Source organism: Cibotium barometz, chromosome 1 (assembly GCF_041138505.1).
Source record: "Cibotium barometz isolate CiBa-2024 chromosome 1, ASM4113850v1, whole genome shotgun sequence".
NCBI lineage: Eukaryota > Viridiplantae > Streptophyta > Polypodiopsida > Cyatheales > Cibotiaceae > Cibotium > Cibotium barometz.
The window spans coordinates 68,566,494-68,584,491 of NC_141046.1; the positions used below are offsets into that span (position 1 = coordinate 68,566,494).

The 17,998-nt window shown below is 48.1% G+C and overlaps 1 protein-coding gene across 1 annotated transcript in view; it reads right to left on the reverse strand.

Moving 5' to 3' along the window:
• The window catches only part of LOC147642378 (myosin-11-like), a 142,561-nt gene that overhangs the window by 107,656 nt on the left and 16,907 nt on the right, over window positions 1–17,998 (reverse strand). Inside the window, 4 exon segments of the mRNA XM_086805732.1 lie at window positions 8,646–8,704; window positions 8,947–9,018; window positions 9,020–9,104; window positions 9,188–9,333. Of these exon segments, the coding sequence (XP_086661858.1) occupies window positions 8,646–8,704; window positions 8,947–9,018; window positions 9,020–9,104; window positions 9,188–9,333 (362 nt within the window).

Consider the following 17,998-nt stretch of genomic DNA (forward strand, 5'->3'; position numbering starts at 1 on the left):
AACTTTCACTATTGTTGAAGGTTTTCCTGAGCCCATCATGATTCGCGAGGATCAGAGCATTCTTGGAATACCACTCATTTCCCACATTCAGGCCCACCAAGCCATAAGAAAACAAGTAGAGTCTGCGATGATTTATCTCCGCTCTCAATCTAATGCAGTTTAGATAGCACCCAGATTGGAGCAAAGGATGGCTAGTCTCTTGTCTCAATACAGCAACATTATGTTGCGAGATGACCTCCCACCCAATAGACCTAAGACCATCCCATAGAGTTGGTTCTTGGCTCAGAGCCTCCCAGCAAGTTTCCCTACCGCCTTTCTAAGGCATTGGAGAGCGAGCTGGAGCAGCAGTAATCCCAGCTACTCCAAGCTGGATTTATCCGGCCTTCCTCCCCATTTACCGTTCCCATCCTGTTTGTCCAAAAGAAGGATAAGACCACACACTTATGTGTGGATTACAGGGCGTTAAATAAGCTAACTATTAAGAATATATTCCCCATGCCCAGAATAGAGTACATCCTAGAGTGACTCAATGCCACTAAAATTCTCTCTAAGGTAGATCTTAGAAGTGGCTACCAATAGATTCAGATCTTTGAGACCGACATTCCAAAAACTGCCTTCAGGACCGAGCGCGGCCACTATCAGTTTGTGGTGATGCCTTTTGGACTCAACAATGCACTAGCGACGTTCAACAAGATGATGTCTCGGGTTTTTCGAGATCTCATTGGCAAATGTGTCTTCATCTTTCTAGATGATATCCTTATCTTCTCAGGGACTGCAAAGCAGCATGAGCAAGATGTGGCAAAAGTTTTACAACTCTTACAAGACAATGAGTTGTTATCTATGCCAAGTTTGTATCTAGCCTTTTAACGTTGTTTTTTGTTAACTAATGGAAGGATCATGTTTCCGGAAAAAAAAAAGCATGAAGGCACAGTATCTAGATTCGGAAGAATATCCGGATTCGAAAGAACTCGGGACGACTCAGTATCAGTTGACCCTCAGTTCAAAACCAAGCCACTATAGTATGCAGGATGGCTGATTGTTTTTGAAGAACTACCTATGTGTACTTAAAGAAAAGTGCCAAGCCCTTCTCCATGATGCCCATGATTCTCTTGTCGGAGCTCATAGAGGTATCAACAGTACAGTGGAGAAGTTAGAGAGGTCATTTTATTGGCCAAAGCGATGGGATGTCTACCAACACGTCCAAGCATGCCAGATATGTCAAAAAGTAAAAGTTCCACATACGAAACAAGCAGGGTTACTTCAACCTTTGCCTATTCGAGAGGAACCTTTTCACAACATCAATATGGACTTCCTCCGCCCTCTTCCCACATCATTTGGATCTAGATCCAAAGTTCCCATCCCATTTTTGGAGAGCTTCGTTTGACAACTTTGGGACTAAGTTGCAGCTGCCCAGTGCATTCCATGCACAAACAGATGGAAAAACAAAGATATATAATCAATTGGCCTTTGATGTTCTCAAATCATACTGCCATGATGAGCAGTCGAAATGGGAACAATATCTTCCGAGCTGCCCAGTGCATTCCATGCACAAACAGATCGAAAAACAAAGATATATAATCAATTGTCCTTTGATGTTCTCAAATCATACTGCCATGATGAGCAGTCGAAATGGGAACAATATCTTCCGTTTTGGTACAAACAATCCTAAATGATACTCACTCATCAAGTATTGGTCAAACATCGTATGAGGCAGCATTTGATCGCCGCTTCTCATCTCTTTTGAGGAGACACGTATCACCATCCCTAGAGGCCAACAAGACTACCAAGACTACCGAAACATTTTCGAAAATCATTGAGTCAGTTAAGGAGTGCCTTGCCAAAGCTTAGGAAGCTTATACTCAGCAAGCCAACAAATCCAAGAGAGATGTCAATTTTAAGGAAGGGAATTGGGTATATCTCCGGATCATGAAGCAACAGCTGAAGCAAGTGGGCAAGCGTTGTCCCAAGCTTTCATTCCGTAGTTTCGGCCCTTTTCCAATCATTCAGAAGTTAAGTGATGTCTCTTTGAAGTTAAAGTTGCCAAAAAGTTGGACTATGCACAATGTCTTTCATGTTTCTTGGTTGAAGCAATATGTAGGTCCAGCATTGCAGGATGTATCAGAAGAACAACAACCACGTATGATCGACGAGGCAGAAGTCGGATAAATTCTCCTCCAGAGATGGAAGCATGGTTCTGGTCAAAGAATCAGACAGTTCTATACAAAGTTCAAGGACCGAGGAACCCATGAAGTGGTATGGCTAGAGGAAGAGTTCTTTCAAGAGTACCCCCAGTTATTGGTGGACTATGTGGAAGCCTTGCACCTGCCACCAAGTCAAGCAGGAGGGAATGTCATGTGCACCCACACTGGGGTACACAATGACACAGTGGCTTCATCATTAGTGCAACATTTGTACAAAAATAGTACCTTTTAGGAACATTTGTCGTATGTCGTGACCCCATTGTGAGCCCTCAATCCAGGGACAATCAGGCACGAGCTACGTGGGTCAGTCTCTGAGCCATAGATATCAGTCTAGAGTCAGTCCTCTTAACCCATTTGGAGAACCCCATCAGATAGGTGCATGTAGCAGTCAGCCTGAGCATTAGGTTTGCATCAGAAGCATCATTAGCATATAGGCAATTCATGGGCATGAACACAAAGGGTATTGCAGCCCTGCATTGAGCCATGGGTAGCCCATGCCTCATGGGCACTCTTGATCAGCCTTTGCAACAGCCTAACATGGCTGTAAGGCACGGTCAGCAGCCCCTGGTGGGCACAAAGGACTGGCCGACAGCATCATTGGGGCAGCAAAAGTAAGCGCAGAATTAAATGCTGTAAGCGCTGCAGCAGAAAATGCTTATTTTGGCATTTTTGTCCAATTGGAATGGCTGATGACTATTGTAGCTGGCCGACCAGCAGTCCAAGGCCTATAAAAGCATGCACCCAGTTCACAGCCATAAATCAATCATCAAAAATCAAGTCATCAAGCAGAATTTCAAGCATCAAGTCAGCATACAGTTTTTCTTCCTCTCCAGGCAATCATTGAAGGTTCTCTTCAGCATTCAGCCAGCATATGTGTAGTCCTACAGCTATCCTGGACTTGCCTAAGTGGCCCAAAAGAGTCTTCTATAGTGCCCTTGGATTGGTGGATTCTCAGCCAACGTCGGTCTTACTCGTCCTTGCGTCGGGCACCCTCTCTCACTCTCTCACGGACAGAGATTACCAGACTCATCCGTCAGGATTTAGTTCAGCTGGACATTAGGAGGACATGGATACAGCCGACCGAGGAGCTGGGCACGAAGATGGCTTTCTACAGAGAGCATTTTCTTCAGCTCACAGCAGATGGTTTTGTGATCAGACCTAGTTACATGGATGTACACTTGTCTCATGCAGTACGATGTGCTATTGGTCAGATTCGCACATCCTCACACCAGCTCGAGATTGAGATTGGCCGATATAGAGGTATACCAGCTGAGGCCATGATATGTCGAGTATGCCATGGGGAGCCAGAGACAGAGCTGCATTATATATGCCATTGTACTACATACTATGAGATACGTAGTCGTTTCCACTGTTTATTCAGAGAGGGTTTTGGACGACTTTCAAGAGTCATGGGGTACCAGGGACAGAGGTGTTTGGGATTGTTCTTGCTTGAGCTGCGGAGATATAGAGATAGCCTGCTTAGGCGCACAGAGAGCCAGACTCAGAGGCACATTACAGACTTCTTTAGTCCAGCCATCACGGCGCCAGATGGACCACAGCAGTAGCAAGACATGGATACCGCCCACACCAGCGGTACACTGATTGATCGAGCGATTGAGCTTGGGTGGTCCAGACGCCCACGACTATGGAGGAGGGCATCCCAGCATAGACGGAGGTTGCAGCGGCGGATTCGGATTATTCTTGCGAGACATGCGGGACACCCAGTCAGGGTGCTGACCACAGAGGATATTGAGGGGATCTGCCACTGTCCGATGCGGCACATATTATGAGATGGAGGCACCTCCATAGTGTACCCTGTTGGAGATAAGTGCACACTAGGTGTACTTCTTCTAGTCTTGAGTCTAGTGCCATGTGGCACCTCTACTTTTATCCCATAAGTGAGTCTACTCAATCTTGTACTTCTCACCTATAAATTGTAGGTGTCACATCAATAATCAATCAATCTTGTGTCTTGTCTACACTCATCTCAAGGTATGTCTAAGCTTTGTGTTTCATTTCTAGTTTTGCTCTCATTTTCATATTTCCTACATGGTACCTTGAGGAGGGATTATCAATCAAGGTCCATCTCTCTGTCTATCTACAATCAGTCAGTCTCTTTGTCTATGTGTCTATCCTGTGTGTCTATCCTGTCACATGTCTTTGACACTCTGTCTATCAGTCTATATGCCTCTCTTTTGTGGATTAGCTACCCACATTCTCTTGGCATTTTGTCTATGTCCCCATTTATCTTCTATTTGTCAGTCTCTCTCATGTCTATCTGGCATTCTCTCTCTCTGTGGGACTACTCTACTGGCTGATTGTCTCTCTCTCTCTCTGTCTATGATCCACTCTTGTCCCTACCCTTGTGACCCATATGAGGATATCACTTGAGGAGGGGTGTCTCAGGATCTTTGTCTGTCATGTCTTCTGTCTTGTCTCTCAGTCTATAGGTCTTTATGTCTGTCTTCTAGTCTTGTCCATCTTGTCTTCTAGCTTGTCTCTCAATCCTTGTCTAGTCTCTCTGTCTTGGTCTTATCTTTTGTCATGTCATAGTCTTGTCTTTTTGTCTTCCTCCTAGTGTCCACTTAAGGAGGGTGTTGGAGATAAGTGCACACTAGGTGTACTTCTGCTAGTCTTGAGTCTAGTGCCATGTGGCACCTCTACTTTTATCCCATAAGTGAGTCTACTCAATCTTGTACTTCTCACCTATAAATTGTAGGTGTCACATCAATAATCAATCAATCTTGTGTCTTGTCTACACTCATCTCAAGGTATGTCTAAGCTTTGTGTTTCATTTCTAGTTTTGCTCTCATTTTCATATTTCCTACATACCCCCCGTCCCACATGATATTGTATCCCCTCACTGTACTCCACTCACCTCCATAGCGTACCCCCCCCCCCCCCCCCCCCCCCCACTATATTCACACCCTATAAGGGTTTCTGTTTACCTTCCAGTTCCAGTTTCATTTTCTAGGTGCCAGTAGTATCATCTTTATTTTTCATTTTCTGGTTTTTTATCCAGACATTGTATCAGATCCACCATGATGTAGCTTTTTGGTCTCATAGGTCATTATGGCCTTTTGAAGACGTTAATATAACATTTCATTTCATTTCATTTCTCTCTACTCAATGAATGGATGCTAAAGATCTCACCAAAGTAAAGGTTTAAAGAAGTGTTGTTGTGTGTTAACACGATCAACCTTAGTGCATGTAACAGTTCTGATGGATATTGGCATGCGCACATATATTTTGTAGAGATCCATCTTCAAACCAGATTTTGCTGATATTGAAATCGGTAGGTTTCTCAGATAGATTTATTCACCCGAGAAGATACAGTTGTATGAGGAAAGAGATTGCTAGCAACCTTAGAAAATCTTTCGAAAGACTTGCAAGCGGAGAAGTGATCGATTGTAAGGCGTATATAGTGTATGTTCTAGTTGTATGGGACGCTAGGATGTATCACATGTGCAGGTTTACAAGGTTCCGTTGAGGCAGATGTTTTAGTTTATTATGGGATAGTTATCCAGAACTCAAGATTGATGGATGAGCCTTTGATAAGGCAAATATCTAGTTCATTAGCCACACCTTTGACTTGGCAGATATACTGTTTATGGGCCATGCCTCTCACGAGGCAGACGTCCAAGTTATCAACTTTAATGGTTATTATATAGAGCTGTGTAGCAAGGCATTGACTAGTGGGATTATACTAGTTCGACGTTGGCAGATTTCACTTGCATCTTGATTACCTTGACACAAGAGGTTGAGTTGGGACTTGAAGTTTCTCAATACTTCAAGCAGTCAGAGACTGAATAGGTTCCTAGCGCCTTCAATACCGGTGCGTGCACCTCGCATGTATCCGTTGGTGGTGCACTCAAGAGATCCATTGCTGCAATGGTCCACCAGAATGCTCCAGCCATGACGGTCCAGTCAAGACTGTCCAACCAGGAATGGTCCACTGTGGGCACCCTTAGTGGTTACAGATATATAGCCCCCACTTTGTCTTTTTGGGAAGCAGAGCATCACCTCCCATCGTCCCATTTGGTTGGATCCCTTCTACACGCTTGGGATGGCATGAGGAGGTTTCTTGGTTTACATATCTCAGCCGTCAGCTGATGAGGCTAAGAGACAGCCCATAATGTGGAATGACTTGATCTTGGATGAGTATGGTAGAACTCTTGGGGCATCTGCAGATATTCAGTGGGCTGGCTTGGAGACTCTCTTCCCCATAGTGCTGGATTGGAAGAGGCTTTAAAAGCCTCATGGAGGATCAGAGAGTGGTGCTTACGCAGCATCTGAATGGCACTAGTCAGAGGATTGTGGAGATTGATGCTGCCATACCCAACCACTAGATCACAGTGACCTTCTTGGAAGGGCTTCATCACTCATGGTTCAGAGTCTTCTCAGCGACAGGTGTACCTCTACAGGTTATGGGCCTCCCCATGCTAGGGGAGGATGAAGCACCGATCTTTTCTCTCTGTATACAAGATGGATGGTATTTGGAGAGAGGTGACAGCAAGATATCACCCAAAGGCCGGTGGTGAATACTGTGAGTTGTTGTTGACAGAGCAAGGAAGCACTTTTATATTGATCCCCCCCTAGGGATGATCACAGATGATGCTTGGAGCCTTCAGTCGTATGGCAGACATCGCCCTATCAGGTATTTGCGTTGAGACCCTGGTGCATGAGAGTGTAGGGATGCTACCAACCCGATGAAAAGCATGCCTTTCTTTAGTTATACTATGCGAAACGCCACATTCAGAGAGTCCCTACTCTTAGACCTCATTGCGAGGCTTATGGTATCACACCTGTCATTCAAAGGACTTTTCAGCGGAGGTTGTGGCACTCTTACAGGAGGACATATCTCCTCCTTTATTTGTCTCTCTACTTGGTGGTCTCGCCACCAACCAATGGAGATCAGTCTCGTTGGTGTCAACCCAGCATGCCCGAGATGTGCAGGAGCTTCAAAGACAATCAAAGCAAGGAAGTCCAAAGGATTTGGACTGCGACAGTACATCTCCTTTTGGAAGGATAAGGATGGATGCTTACATTCCTTTTTTGGTTGACACAGTCAAGCCCACAGCTCAGGAATGAGGGGAACGACAGGGATCTCGTTCATTATGATCACTCAGGACGTTGCTCGGTGGTGCCGTCTTCAGTGTGAAGCTACGTCTCACCTACACAGAGGTTGGACACTGCATGGGAGGTTATTGCTAGCATTGCAGCCTGGAACAATTGGAAGGCTAGATGCACTAAGGCCATTGAGGGCACTTTGGTTTATGATACATGGTGCATTTGCAGGATTTGGAGTGGTATCTACCACACCCTCATGGGCACTCGGGCCAGAATCCAGGGACTTTCGAGGCTGCGGAGAGAAAACGAGGCTAGTTTATGAGAGAGTGGAATCATGGCAGCATCTTTTTTGCTACCACTCATATGAGACCCTGTTGGCAGCACAAGGCACCTGATTGGTTGAGATGTCCCCCTTGTTTGGTTTGAAATCTCCCTTTACGACACAATTATGATATATCCATAACATACGATGCATATATTCCACATTGGAGAGATGGGTGAAGGCCCACGCAGGCCGCGGGGGGGGGGGGGGGGGGGGGGGGGGGGGGTGGGAAGCTAGGGAAACTACCATGGCTAGCCATACGTGCCTTTATGCAATTAGCTGCCCACTGTGACACTGAGTGTTGGTATGCACCGACCACACATTGGATGAGATCTTAAGGACTTTGCATAGGTTGCATGTAGAGACAGGCCGAGAGGTTAATCTCACAAGGGAGGGTAGGAAACTGCATGGTATGTACTAAACAAGAGCTGGAGACAAAGGAACATGCTTTGCTCCATTGTTCAGCATTCTATGAGATTTGAGGTGCCATCACTGTCCATTCAAGGGATGCAGTCCTCTGCCGAGAGTAATCTAGTATGAAAACCAAACATGTGTGGCTCTCTACGTCATGAGGTTTGTAGGCATAGGGAATGACTCTTGAAAAAGCCCAGTTGCAAGTGAAAAGACAGAAACCAAATATTTCTTACATAGATTGAGGGAGCCAGATGACACCGCCCACAGGATTGCCCAGTCAGAGTTGGAATTGAGGCCCACTCACACGCAATTATCTCACAGACCCATTATTCATGAAGCCACATCTATAAGACATAAATGTTGCAAAATTTACAGTTTCTCCTAATTTTGGAGAAAAAATCGGAATGATCCTGCTTTTCAAAAGGTTAAAGAACAAACTCTCTTGCTTATTGCTTCCTAGCCATCTTTGATTTTGATTCCTTAACAAAGTTTGTAAACCAGATGGCTGGCTGTGTGTTAGCATGGGACGAATATCAACAAAGTAAACATGTGGTTACAATGATCTATTTATAAACTCAAGAAGTCTGTTTTGAGAAATGAAAAGCAATCAGGGGAAAGGCACACCTGTTCCAGCTCACCTCGAATTATCATTTCGAACTGTTTTCGCATTGCCAAATGCTTCAAGAAGAGGATTCGACTAATGACACGTACCAACAAGAAAATGGGCATCGCTTAGTTAAGTGTGCTTAGGTCCAAAAAAAAATATATATATATATTATATATATATATATATATATATATAATATATATATATATATATATATATATATATATATATATATATATATATATATATATATATATATATATATATATAAAAACATGCCCTCCCTCCCTAAATTTGAGTTTTTGCACCCCTAAAAGGAGCTCACAGCTGACCTCCAAAACTTGTTGCTCAACAGTTCTTCCATCTGAAGCAGCTCTACCACCAACATAAGCTAAATATTGCATAAATAAGTTTTGTAGTCTCTGTCTTTCCTGCCCCACTTTCACCACTTACAAGAATCGCCTGGTTTTGACCCTCATTGATCATGGCTCTGCAAATTCAAAATGTGTTAACACGTGTGTTCAAGCACCAAAAAAAGAAATAGCAGTTAGGAAAACGACCATTATATAATACCTATAAGAAGAATCAGCAATGGCAAAAACATGAGGATTCAACTCTCCAAGTGTAGCTCCCTTGTATTGCTCCATCATATGTGAATCATATATATGGGGTAACTTTGTAAACGGGTTCACTGCAATCAGAATATTTCCTGTGTACGTCTACACAAGATGAAAAAGCATCAGGAGACGGATTCTGAGAAAAATCAATTTTCACATTAATTGAAGTGGTACATCCAGGAGCACCATTTGCATGCTCTGTTTATTCTTTTATTTTTGTAGTTGTGGGTTATATGTTACATATCTCATGTTTTGTGTTCAATTCATCCCCCCTTATGGGCAAAGTGGCCAATTAGGCAAGCGCTCACTGACTCTCTTTTTTCAAAGAAAAGATCCTCTATTAGTAGAGACAGAACAAATACTCAAGGCAGAATATCACCCTCTATGGAGGTGATATATGCAAATAGAAAAAGAGACAGCCTCCATCCATGGCTGACCGCTCTCAGAGGAGGCTACATCTGCGGGTTTTGGGGGGGAAGGGGTAGCACCACACTAGGGTTTGTAATGTGAGTGACGCTACCGTTCCCTCTTGTCAGGAAGGGACCTTGGCTCCAAAATGTGAAACAAGGCTGCCCACGCTACTGTAGCCTGTCAGATTGCCCAGCTCGTTGTCCAGGTGCCGGGCGTCCACCTGACATTGCCAGTCGTCCACTTGACAAGTGCCAGCCATCCAGCTGTCATGACAAGTGACAAGTGGCACGCCAAGATGGACGGTTGACAAGTGCCACCCATCCAGCTGTCATGACAGGTGACAAGTGGCATTCCAAGCTCGTGATTCATTGATGAAAGTACCCACCTACAACCAGCCTCTTCGTTGGCCACATGCACTCCATGGCATTTACCAGGTCCATCTCTTACCTTGGAGGGCTGCCACTTGCACACCATCATCGAGGGCTGGCATGTTCCTAACATTGACAATCAGTGGCACATTGCATAGGCACGTCCCTAATATTCGCAATCAGTGGCAGGTTGCAATGGCATGTCTCTAATATTGGTAGGTTGCACAAGGAATCCCGCTCCACTTTCGATTGGCGGGCACGTCATGGCACAAACGGTGCACCTACCCAAACATGCACCTACTTGCACAGTGGTTGACCCACTTGTATAAATGCGCAACCTTGGGACTGCCAGGAGAATGAATGAATCGACCGATCAATCTATCAATCAATCAGTTTACTGAATGAATGCAATTGTTCTTGTTCATTTGCTTGTCTCTTTCCTTCAAGTGCGTTCTACTGAAGTGTCGTCTTGCCAGCTACCAGTCACTTGGCAGGCCCTTACACTCCTATGTACCACTACCAATTTCAACACCCACCTATGTCAAAATACGCAGCAGAGATGATAACCAAATCTGAGACCACAAGAGCAAGTAGAGTGCAGAAAATAGACAGCACAAGAGAAGGAGAGAGATGCGTGTAACTCTGCTCTATATACACAAGATCCGAAGTGATACAAGATAATATGACAAGGGGCTGTGGGGGTCCATTATATATGGAACCCAGGCAGCAGTAGGGCCTGCTCAGAGGCAGCCGACAGGTACAACATCTCCACGACCTGCCACATAGACCAGTCGGCCAGCTCTGTATTGCAGTCGGGTACAGTCGGCCAGAAGATGTATGCGCCTGCCAGCTCAGGACTACCACCCCAAGCCACAGAAAAATGGAAAAATTGGGGAAAAATACGGGGAGTGAGGAAAATCAGAAAACACCTACAAAGGGCGGGCACAGCCACACCCACAACAGAGGCCTTGGTGTCTGGTAAAGGACAGGAGATGACTTCTAACACCCCCTCTCAGCTCTTGGCTGTGAAACCAATCCTAGGGAGCTGGAGTGCCGCCTGAGCATAGCCTGAGGTAGAGACTTCCTAAAGAGGTCCGCCGCATTGTCCTCCGTCAAACAATAAAGTAGCAAAGATGTCACTAGCCAAGATCTTCTCACGTACAAAGTGATACTGTATCTCTATGTGCTTGGTCCGGGCATGGAAGAGCGGGTTCCGAGCAATAGCTATACAACTCTGGTTATCACACTGGATGACTGTGGGCTCCTTCTCTGGAAACCCAATCTCGCCGAGCAACCTCCGCAGCCAAACCTCACAAGCAGCTCGGTACTTCTGCCTCTATCGAAGATAGGGCAATAGTTGGCTGCCTCTTACTGCTCCAAGAAAACTGCTCCTGAGCCGAGGGTAAAACTATAACCTAAAGTAGATCTCCTCGTGTTTGAATCTCCTCCCCAATCTGAGTCACTCCAACCTTGGAGTCTGACTCCATCCCCTCCTGTGTAGAAGAGTCCTAGATCCTTCGTACTCTGCAGATACCGCAGGATCCTCAATCCTGCGTCCCAACCAGCTTCTCCGTGGGGCTGTTGAGCTCAAAGTCCAATCTGGTGTTCAGCAACCAGATCAATGAACCAACCAACTTCCGATACTGCGAGGCATCACTGGCTCACAAGGATCATTAACAGTTAACTTTGTATTTGGGTCCATCGGCGAAGTAATAGGCTTGCAGTTCTCCATCCCAAAGGCCTCAAGCAACTCATGAACATACCGCTGCTAAGAGATGTAAAACCCCCTCTGGGTCTGCCAGATCTCCAATCCCAAAAAGAAGCGGAGTAAGCCTAGGTCGGTCATCTCAAACTCCTTTGACAAGCAGCCTTCGTCACACCAATGTGCTCCACATGACCACCGGTGAGTGTCACCAGCCTGGGACATTTCCCAGTATGAAAGGGGTCTGGTGGACTCCAAGATGTCTAAATATTTGGAAAGTACAAGCTTTGGGAATGGGGGATTATCCTAGAATACAAAGGACCACACTCCTAAAATTTAGGAGAGTTGCTATTTTTGGCCCGACTCCGATGGAAATTTTGTTCGCGTCATTACATCTGGAATTGAGTAAATACCAAGAGTTGGCAAAGTGCCTAGGACAGAATGTCTACCAGTTGGGATATTTTTAGAGATAAAGTTTATGGAAGGACCCATCTCTTAGATGGGACATGTGGCAAGAAAGTGGACCAAAGTGAGACAAGTGGCCTGACACTTGTTAGAAAGTGGATCAAAGTGAGACAAGTGGCCTCACACTTGTCACTTCAGCTATTGTGTGGCTCTCCACTTGTCATTGTAGCCTTCTCTTGCCATTTTAGCTCATGGGAGGCCCAAATCTATAAATTGGAGCCCTCTCTCTTCATTAATCTCTAGAGGCTCTCTTGCTGCACACTAGCCTCTACCACCGTTGAAGGCTTCCCTAATGATGGCTACTCTCTTTCTCTCTCTCTCTTGAAGGCTGCCCATGAAGAATACCGGCTGTTGGGGACTGTTTTGGAGGCTTCCATCGCGAAGAAATACTGAAGGCAAGGGTATTTAATCATTTATTATGATTTCTAGCCATTGTACTTGTTGTACCAGCCTTTGAACCTGCTGTACCAGTCCTTGTACTTGTTGTACTTGCTATACCACCCATTGTACCGGCTGTACCAGCTTCTGTACTTGCTGTACCAGCCACTGTACCTGCTGTACTAATCATTGTACATGCTGTACCAGCATTTGTACTTGATGTACCTACTCTACCAGCCACCGTACCGGCTGTACCAGCCACTGTACCGACTGTACCAGCCATTGTACCTACTGTACCGGCAGAATGGAGAGTTGTACTTGCTATACTAGCTCTATTGCATGAAGAACCGTGTTTTTGGGGAAGAATCAGTACCCACACGGAGTATATGGATTATATTATTGGCTCGGCATTTCTACGGCCTATGTTCTGGCTTGGTTGCCTCGTGTTGGGCTGTGTTATGGCATTTGTATATGGGTAATCCGGCATCTCCCATGGGGAGAGTAAGGCCCTCAAAGCTTGTACATGATATTATTCTCCTTGGGTAATAAAATACTCCAAGGGGGGGGGTCGGCCCCATTCCGGCCTCTATGCGGTGTCACACATGCAAGCTCCATTTTCAGCATTTGTGGATATTTTGTCCAGCTTTTATGTTTTATTGAAAAGTGATAATGGATATGTGTTAAGGTTGAGGCCATGTTTAAATGTTTTAATATGCATTGATGGTATCAACAAGTGTGTCAAAGGCCCTAGTTCCCCGGGCACCCGCGGCGAAGCCTGTTTAAGACCATACAAGGCCTACGTAACCTGTAAACCATCCTTCTGATCTTGGAACAACAAAGCCTGGAGGCTGCTCAACATACACCTCCTCCTGCAGGTCACCATTAAGGAACGCAGATTTTACATCCATTTGATACACAGGCCACCTCTAAGAAGAAGCAAGGGCAAGAACGGTCCGAATCGTGGCCATCCTTGCTGTCCAGTGCAAAAGGTATCCTCGTAGTCGATGCCAGGCCGCTGAGCATAACTTTTAGCCACAAGTCTGGCTTTGTGTTTGTCCACCGACCCATCTGACGAATATTTGGTCTTAAAGACCCATTTGACACCAATGACTGACCGTTTCGACGGCCTCAGTACCAACACCCATTGGTTGTTCTTCTCGATGGCATCAAGTTCCACCTGCATGGCTTTCCTCCAAGTATCTTGTGAAAGGGCTTCCTTAACGGAAGTGGGCTCCTTGTCCCACATGATACGAGACATCAAAGCATAGTTTACCTGAAGAAGCTCCGCTGTATTGCTTTTGTCGCGGACTCTGTACGATCTTCGAGGGGCCGTCTCTGTGGTCCATTCGGAGGGTATCTCCGTGACACTGACTCCCGAAGGGTGTCAATCAACCACCTCGGTACTCGAACAAATCGTGGAGCCTCCTGCTACTACGAAGGCTCTACTCCAGCTGCGGGCTCAACCTCCTATACTGACTGTGGTTGACCAACTGGAACAATGGACTGGGAAAAAATCATTCAGACTCCTCTGGATCTCCAAGAAGTGGCGGCTCCTCAACAGTGGATATTGGAACATGCTCATCCAAAAACACGGAAGTGGGAGAACATCAAGTTTCCTGCCAAAGTATGCCTCAAACGGAGTCATATTAGGTACTGAAGTTGTTGGAGACCGGTTGAGGGTATGGACAACCGTTGCCACAGCCTCTCCCCAAAGTGGACGAGGAAGATCACGATGCTCCAGCATGGTCCTCGCCATCTCCACCACAGTCCTGTTTTTTGCATTCTACAACTCCATTCTCTGAAGGCGATCCTGTATTGGCCAGCTCCCTCTTGATGCCATGATCTGACAAAATCTGACGAAAGCATTCGAAGAGAATTCACCCCCTTTGTCAGCCCTGAGAGTCTGTACCTGCAATCCAGGACTCTTTCTCCACCATCACGTGCCAATCCTTGAACCGTGCAAAAGCTTGGTCCTTCTATGAAAGAAAGTAGACCCACGTGAATCTGGTACAGTCATCAACAAGCACATGAAATAGAGAGATCCTCCCAATGATGGTGTCTGCTGAGGTCCACACAAGTCAATGTGAATCAAATCCAATGATTTTTGAAGCCCGCCTGGAAGCCTGCTTCGAAAAGGATTCCCTATGCTGCTTACCACATATGCAAGAACTGCAACGTCCTTGCCTGCTACTACCAACATCTGGCAAGCCAACCACCATCTGGTCCCGGAAAGCTCCGCCGCAGTGCATCCACATTTAAGTGGCCAAATCAAAAGTGCCACAGATCTCCAACCTGAGAACCTGCCAATGAGGAGAGTGCAGAGAGCTTGTAGATACGATTCTCCACACTGCCTTGCCAAACAACCTGGCTAGTCTCACGGTCCCCCTAGAGCAACTGAATGCTCCTCAAATTCCACCCAAAAGCCAGTCTTGCATACTTCATGCACTGATAGAAGATGAAAACCAAGAGCAGGGACGTAAAGAACATGGGAGGAATGAGTTCTTTGGTGCTCGCTGAAGCTTTCGCCCCCCTGCTCGAGTGCCGCCTGCTCGCACCCCCCCTCCCCGCCCTCGTGACTGCCTCTCCCCGCCCTGCTCGCCACCCCCCCGCCTCGCGCCCCTATGCGTCTCGCGCCCCCCCGCCCTCCCTTTCGCGCCCGTCGCACCTGCCCGCCTGCCCCGTCTCCTTTCGCGTCCCCCGCTCCCCCCCCTCCTCCGCATCCCACCCCCCCCTGCCTGCCCCCCGCCCTCCCCCCCTTTCGCGCTTTCCCCGCCCCCCCTTTCATTCCCCGCTGCCCCCCCCCTTTTTTTTCTCCGCCTCTGCCTTCTGCCCCTCCCCCTCTGTTATTTCCGCCCCCTCTGTCTTCCGCCCCTTCCCCTCTGTCTTCCACCCTCCCCCTTTGTCTTCCGCCCTTCCCTCTTCCCCTCCCCGCTCTGCCTTTTTTGTGCAGCTTGGTTCTTGCAGGACCCTCCATTTTTCGCTTCGCCCTCGACTCAGCTTTAGACTCTGATGGAGGTTCCTCCCGCCCCACCTCAGAGGGACTCTTCGCAGCCCCCTCGCCCGCCCCTGAGGATACCCCCATCAGGCTTTCTCTTTCGCCAGAAGAGGAAGCGAGCCTCGCCGCAGAGGTGGAACGCCTCCAGGCACATTTCCACCATTTGCCGTATAGTTGGCACTCGCCCCAGCAAAGGGGAGATCCGGGATCTTCTCCAGGCCCGCCTTCTTGCAGATGTGGGCAAGATCCTAGATGTTCAGTTACTGGGCCGCGGACACTACCAGATTGAGTTCGAGACAGCCCAGAGCGTGGCCCAGGTCCTAGCCATGAGTCCCCTTGACATCAGGGGTGCTCGGGCCTTCTCAGACCTTGGCAGCATGGTTTCGACCCAGCAATGGCCGCCTATTCCATGTCACAGTTTGCTTTCCTGGACTCCGCCGCGGGTACCTTCCGCTCCTTTCTAGGATAGGATCATTGGTGGGCTCGGTGCTTGAGACTGGCCCCACAGCAGCTTCAGTGGTGGCTAGAGCAACTGGCTGCCTTCGGTCAGAGTTTTGGTTCCTAACATCTCCCTTCCGAAGGTCATTCAGTTACCTAGGATGGGGGGGGGGGGGGGGTGGGATCGATCAGAGAGTGGAGTTTTCGGGGCTCCCAAACCAATGTTTTATATGCAGGCAAGTCGGCCACCTGGCCAAGGCTTGCCCTCGCAGGAGATCCCGACCTTCACCGCAGCAACAGACCCCCGATGGCCTGCCCACAGATGCGGCTCGGCAAGCAGCCTCCAGGACACCTACTCAGCCCACAGAGACCTCGGATTGGCACCCTGGACAGGGGCGCCGTAGAGGGAGACAGCCACAGCAGCATGCCCAGAGACCGACGCAGCAGCAGTCACAGCCTCAGCATCACTGGGTTCCAGTGAGGAAAAGCTTTGCTCCCCTCCAGGAGGAGACCCCAGCGCAGTCTGAGGATCAGGAGATGCCAGCACCCCCCCCCCCTTCGCCCCCACCCCCCCTCCCCCGTCCCCCCCTCCCGCATCGCTTCCACCTTCGCCTCCTCCCGTTCCCGCTCCCGCTTTTTCAGCGGCTCCTTCCCCACCCCCTTCTCCCCCCCCTCCTCCCCCTCCGCTCGCCTCAGCTCCCCGGGAGGCACTGGCAGTACCCTGGCGCTCACCTGCAGTCCGGCGGGCACTGAGCACCGACCTTGCTCGAGAACCGCAGAGGAAACCTACCATGCCGATTCGTGCTTCACAGATATCCTCTATCCGCAGTCGGCTGAGTAGTCTCGACACTAGACATCGCTCGGAGGCTTTCGACTACTTCACACGCCTTTTGGAGCGGAGGGCCCCCATGAGCCAGCACCCATCAGAGTTCATGTGGTGATACCTCCGGCCCGAGGGGAGGAGGCACTTGATTTAGCGGTGCCCTTCTCCTTCCCTCTCTGCAGCACTAGCGACCGGGAGTGGACTCTGGATCTTGCTCTTAGTATTTTGAAGACTCAAGCAGTTGAGTTTTCTCACCATGTGAGCGATCTGGAGATGACAGACGTGATAGGCCGACTCTGGGAGTTGGCACATTTCTTTGATACCGGGAGTGCGGATGCCTCCGAGATTCGACATTTGGTGGTTCGCATAGTGGCAGACCTAGCACGAGACCCTGGCTATGTATGCATACATGAGGTTTCTCTCTCTGAGCGGGAGGCAGTCGCTATGGGACAGCCACTGGCATCTGGTCCGAGACTCTTGCAACACACCGGGTGGGCAGATTCGTAGCCGCTCCGATGGGGATTACTCTCCATCCAAGCCGCTTGCGAAGGCCCGCCGTATGGCTGAGGCAACCTCCACCTCAACAGGTCATCCATGAGGATCATCTCATGGAATGTACAGGGCCTTGGCGGCGCACACTATGTACGTTATCGTGGTTGCTTGAGGCAGGAGCTTCAAAGATGCCCGGTTGGGGGCAGTATTGATATTTTGATGATGCAGGAGCACCATTTGAGTGAGAGCAGGATTCGGAGATATGGTTCGGTGATGCCTGGTAGATGGGACACATTTTGGTCTGCAAGTTTTGGCCCCTTGGGTAGGCAGGGAGGAGTATGTATGGTCATTGCGGATGTATGGCGGCAGGCCATTGTGGATCGCGGGGTCATTGTGCCTGGTAGAGCACAGTATGTTATTCTGAGGATGCACGATGAGCACTTTGGTGTGCTCAATGTCTATGCGCCCAACCATGCTAGTGCCAGAGCAAAGTTCTGGACCCTTGTTACAGATGCATTGCCCGAGGCCGCACATTGGTGTGTCGGGGGAGACTTCAACATGCTTGAGGACCCGGCCGATAGGGTGGGAGGCAGTCATGTTACAGTGCACGGCACGGAGCTTGCAGCTTGGGAGCGATTTTGTATGACACTGCGGATCACTGATGCATGGCAGCATGAGGCTTTCTCCCGTTCTCA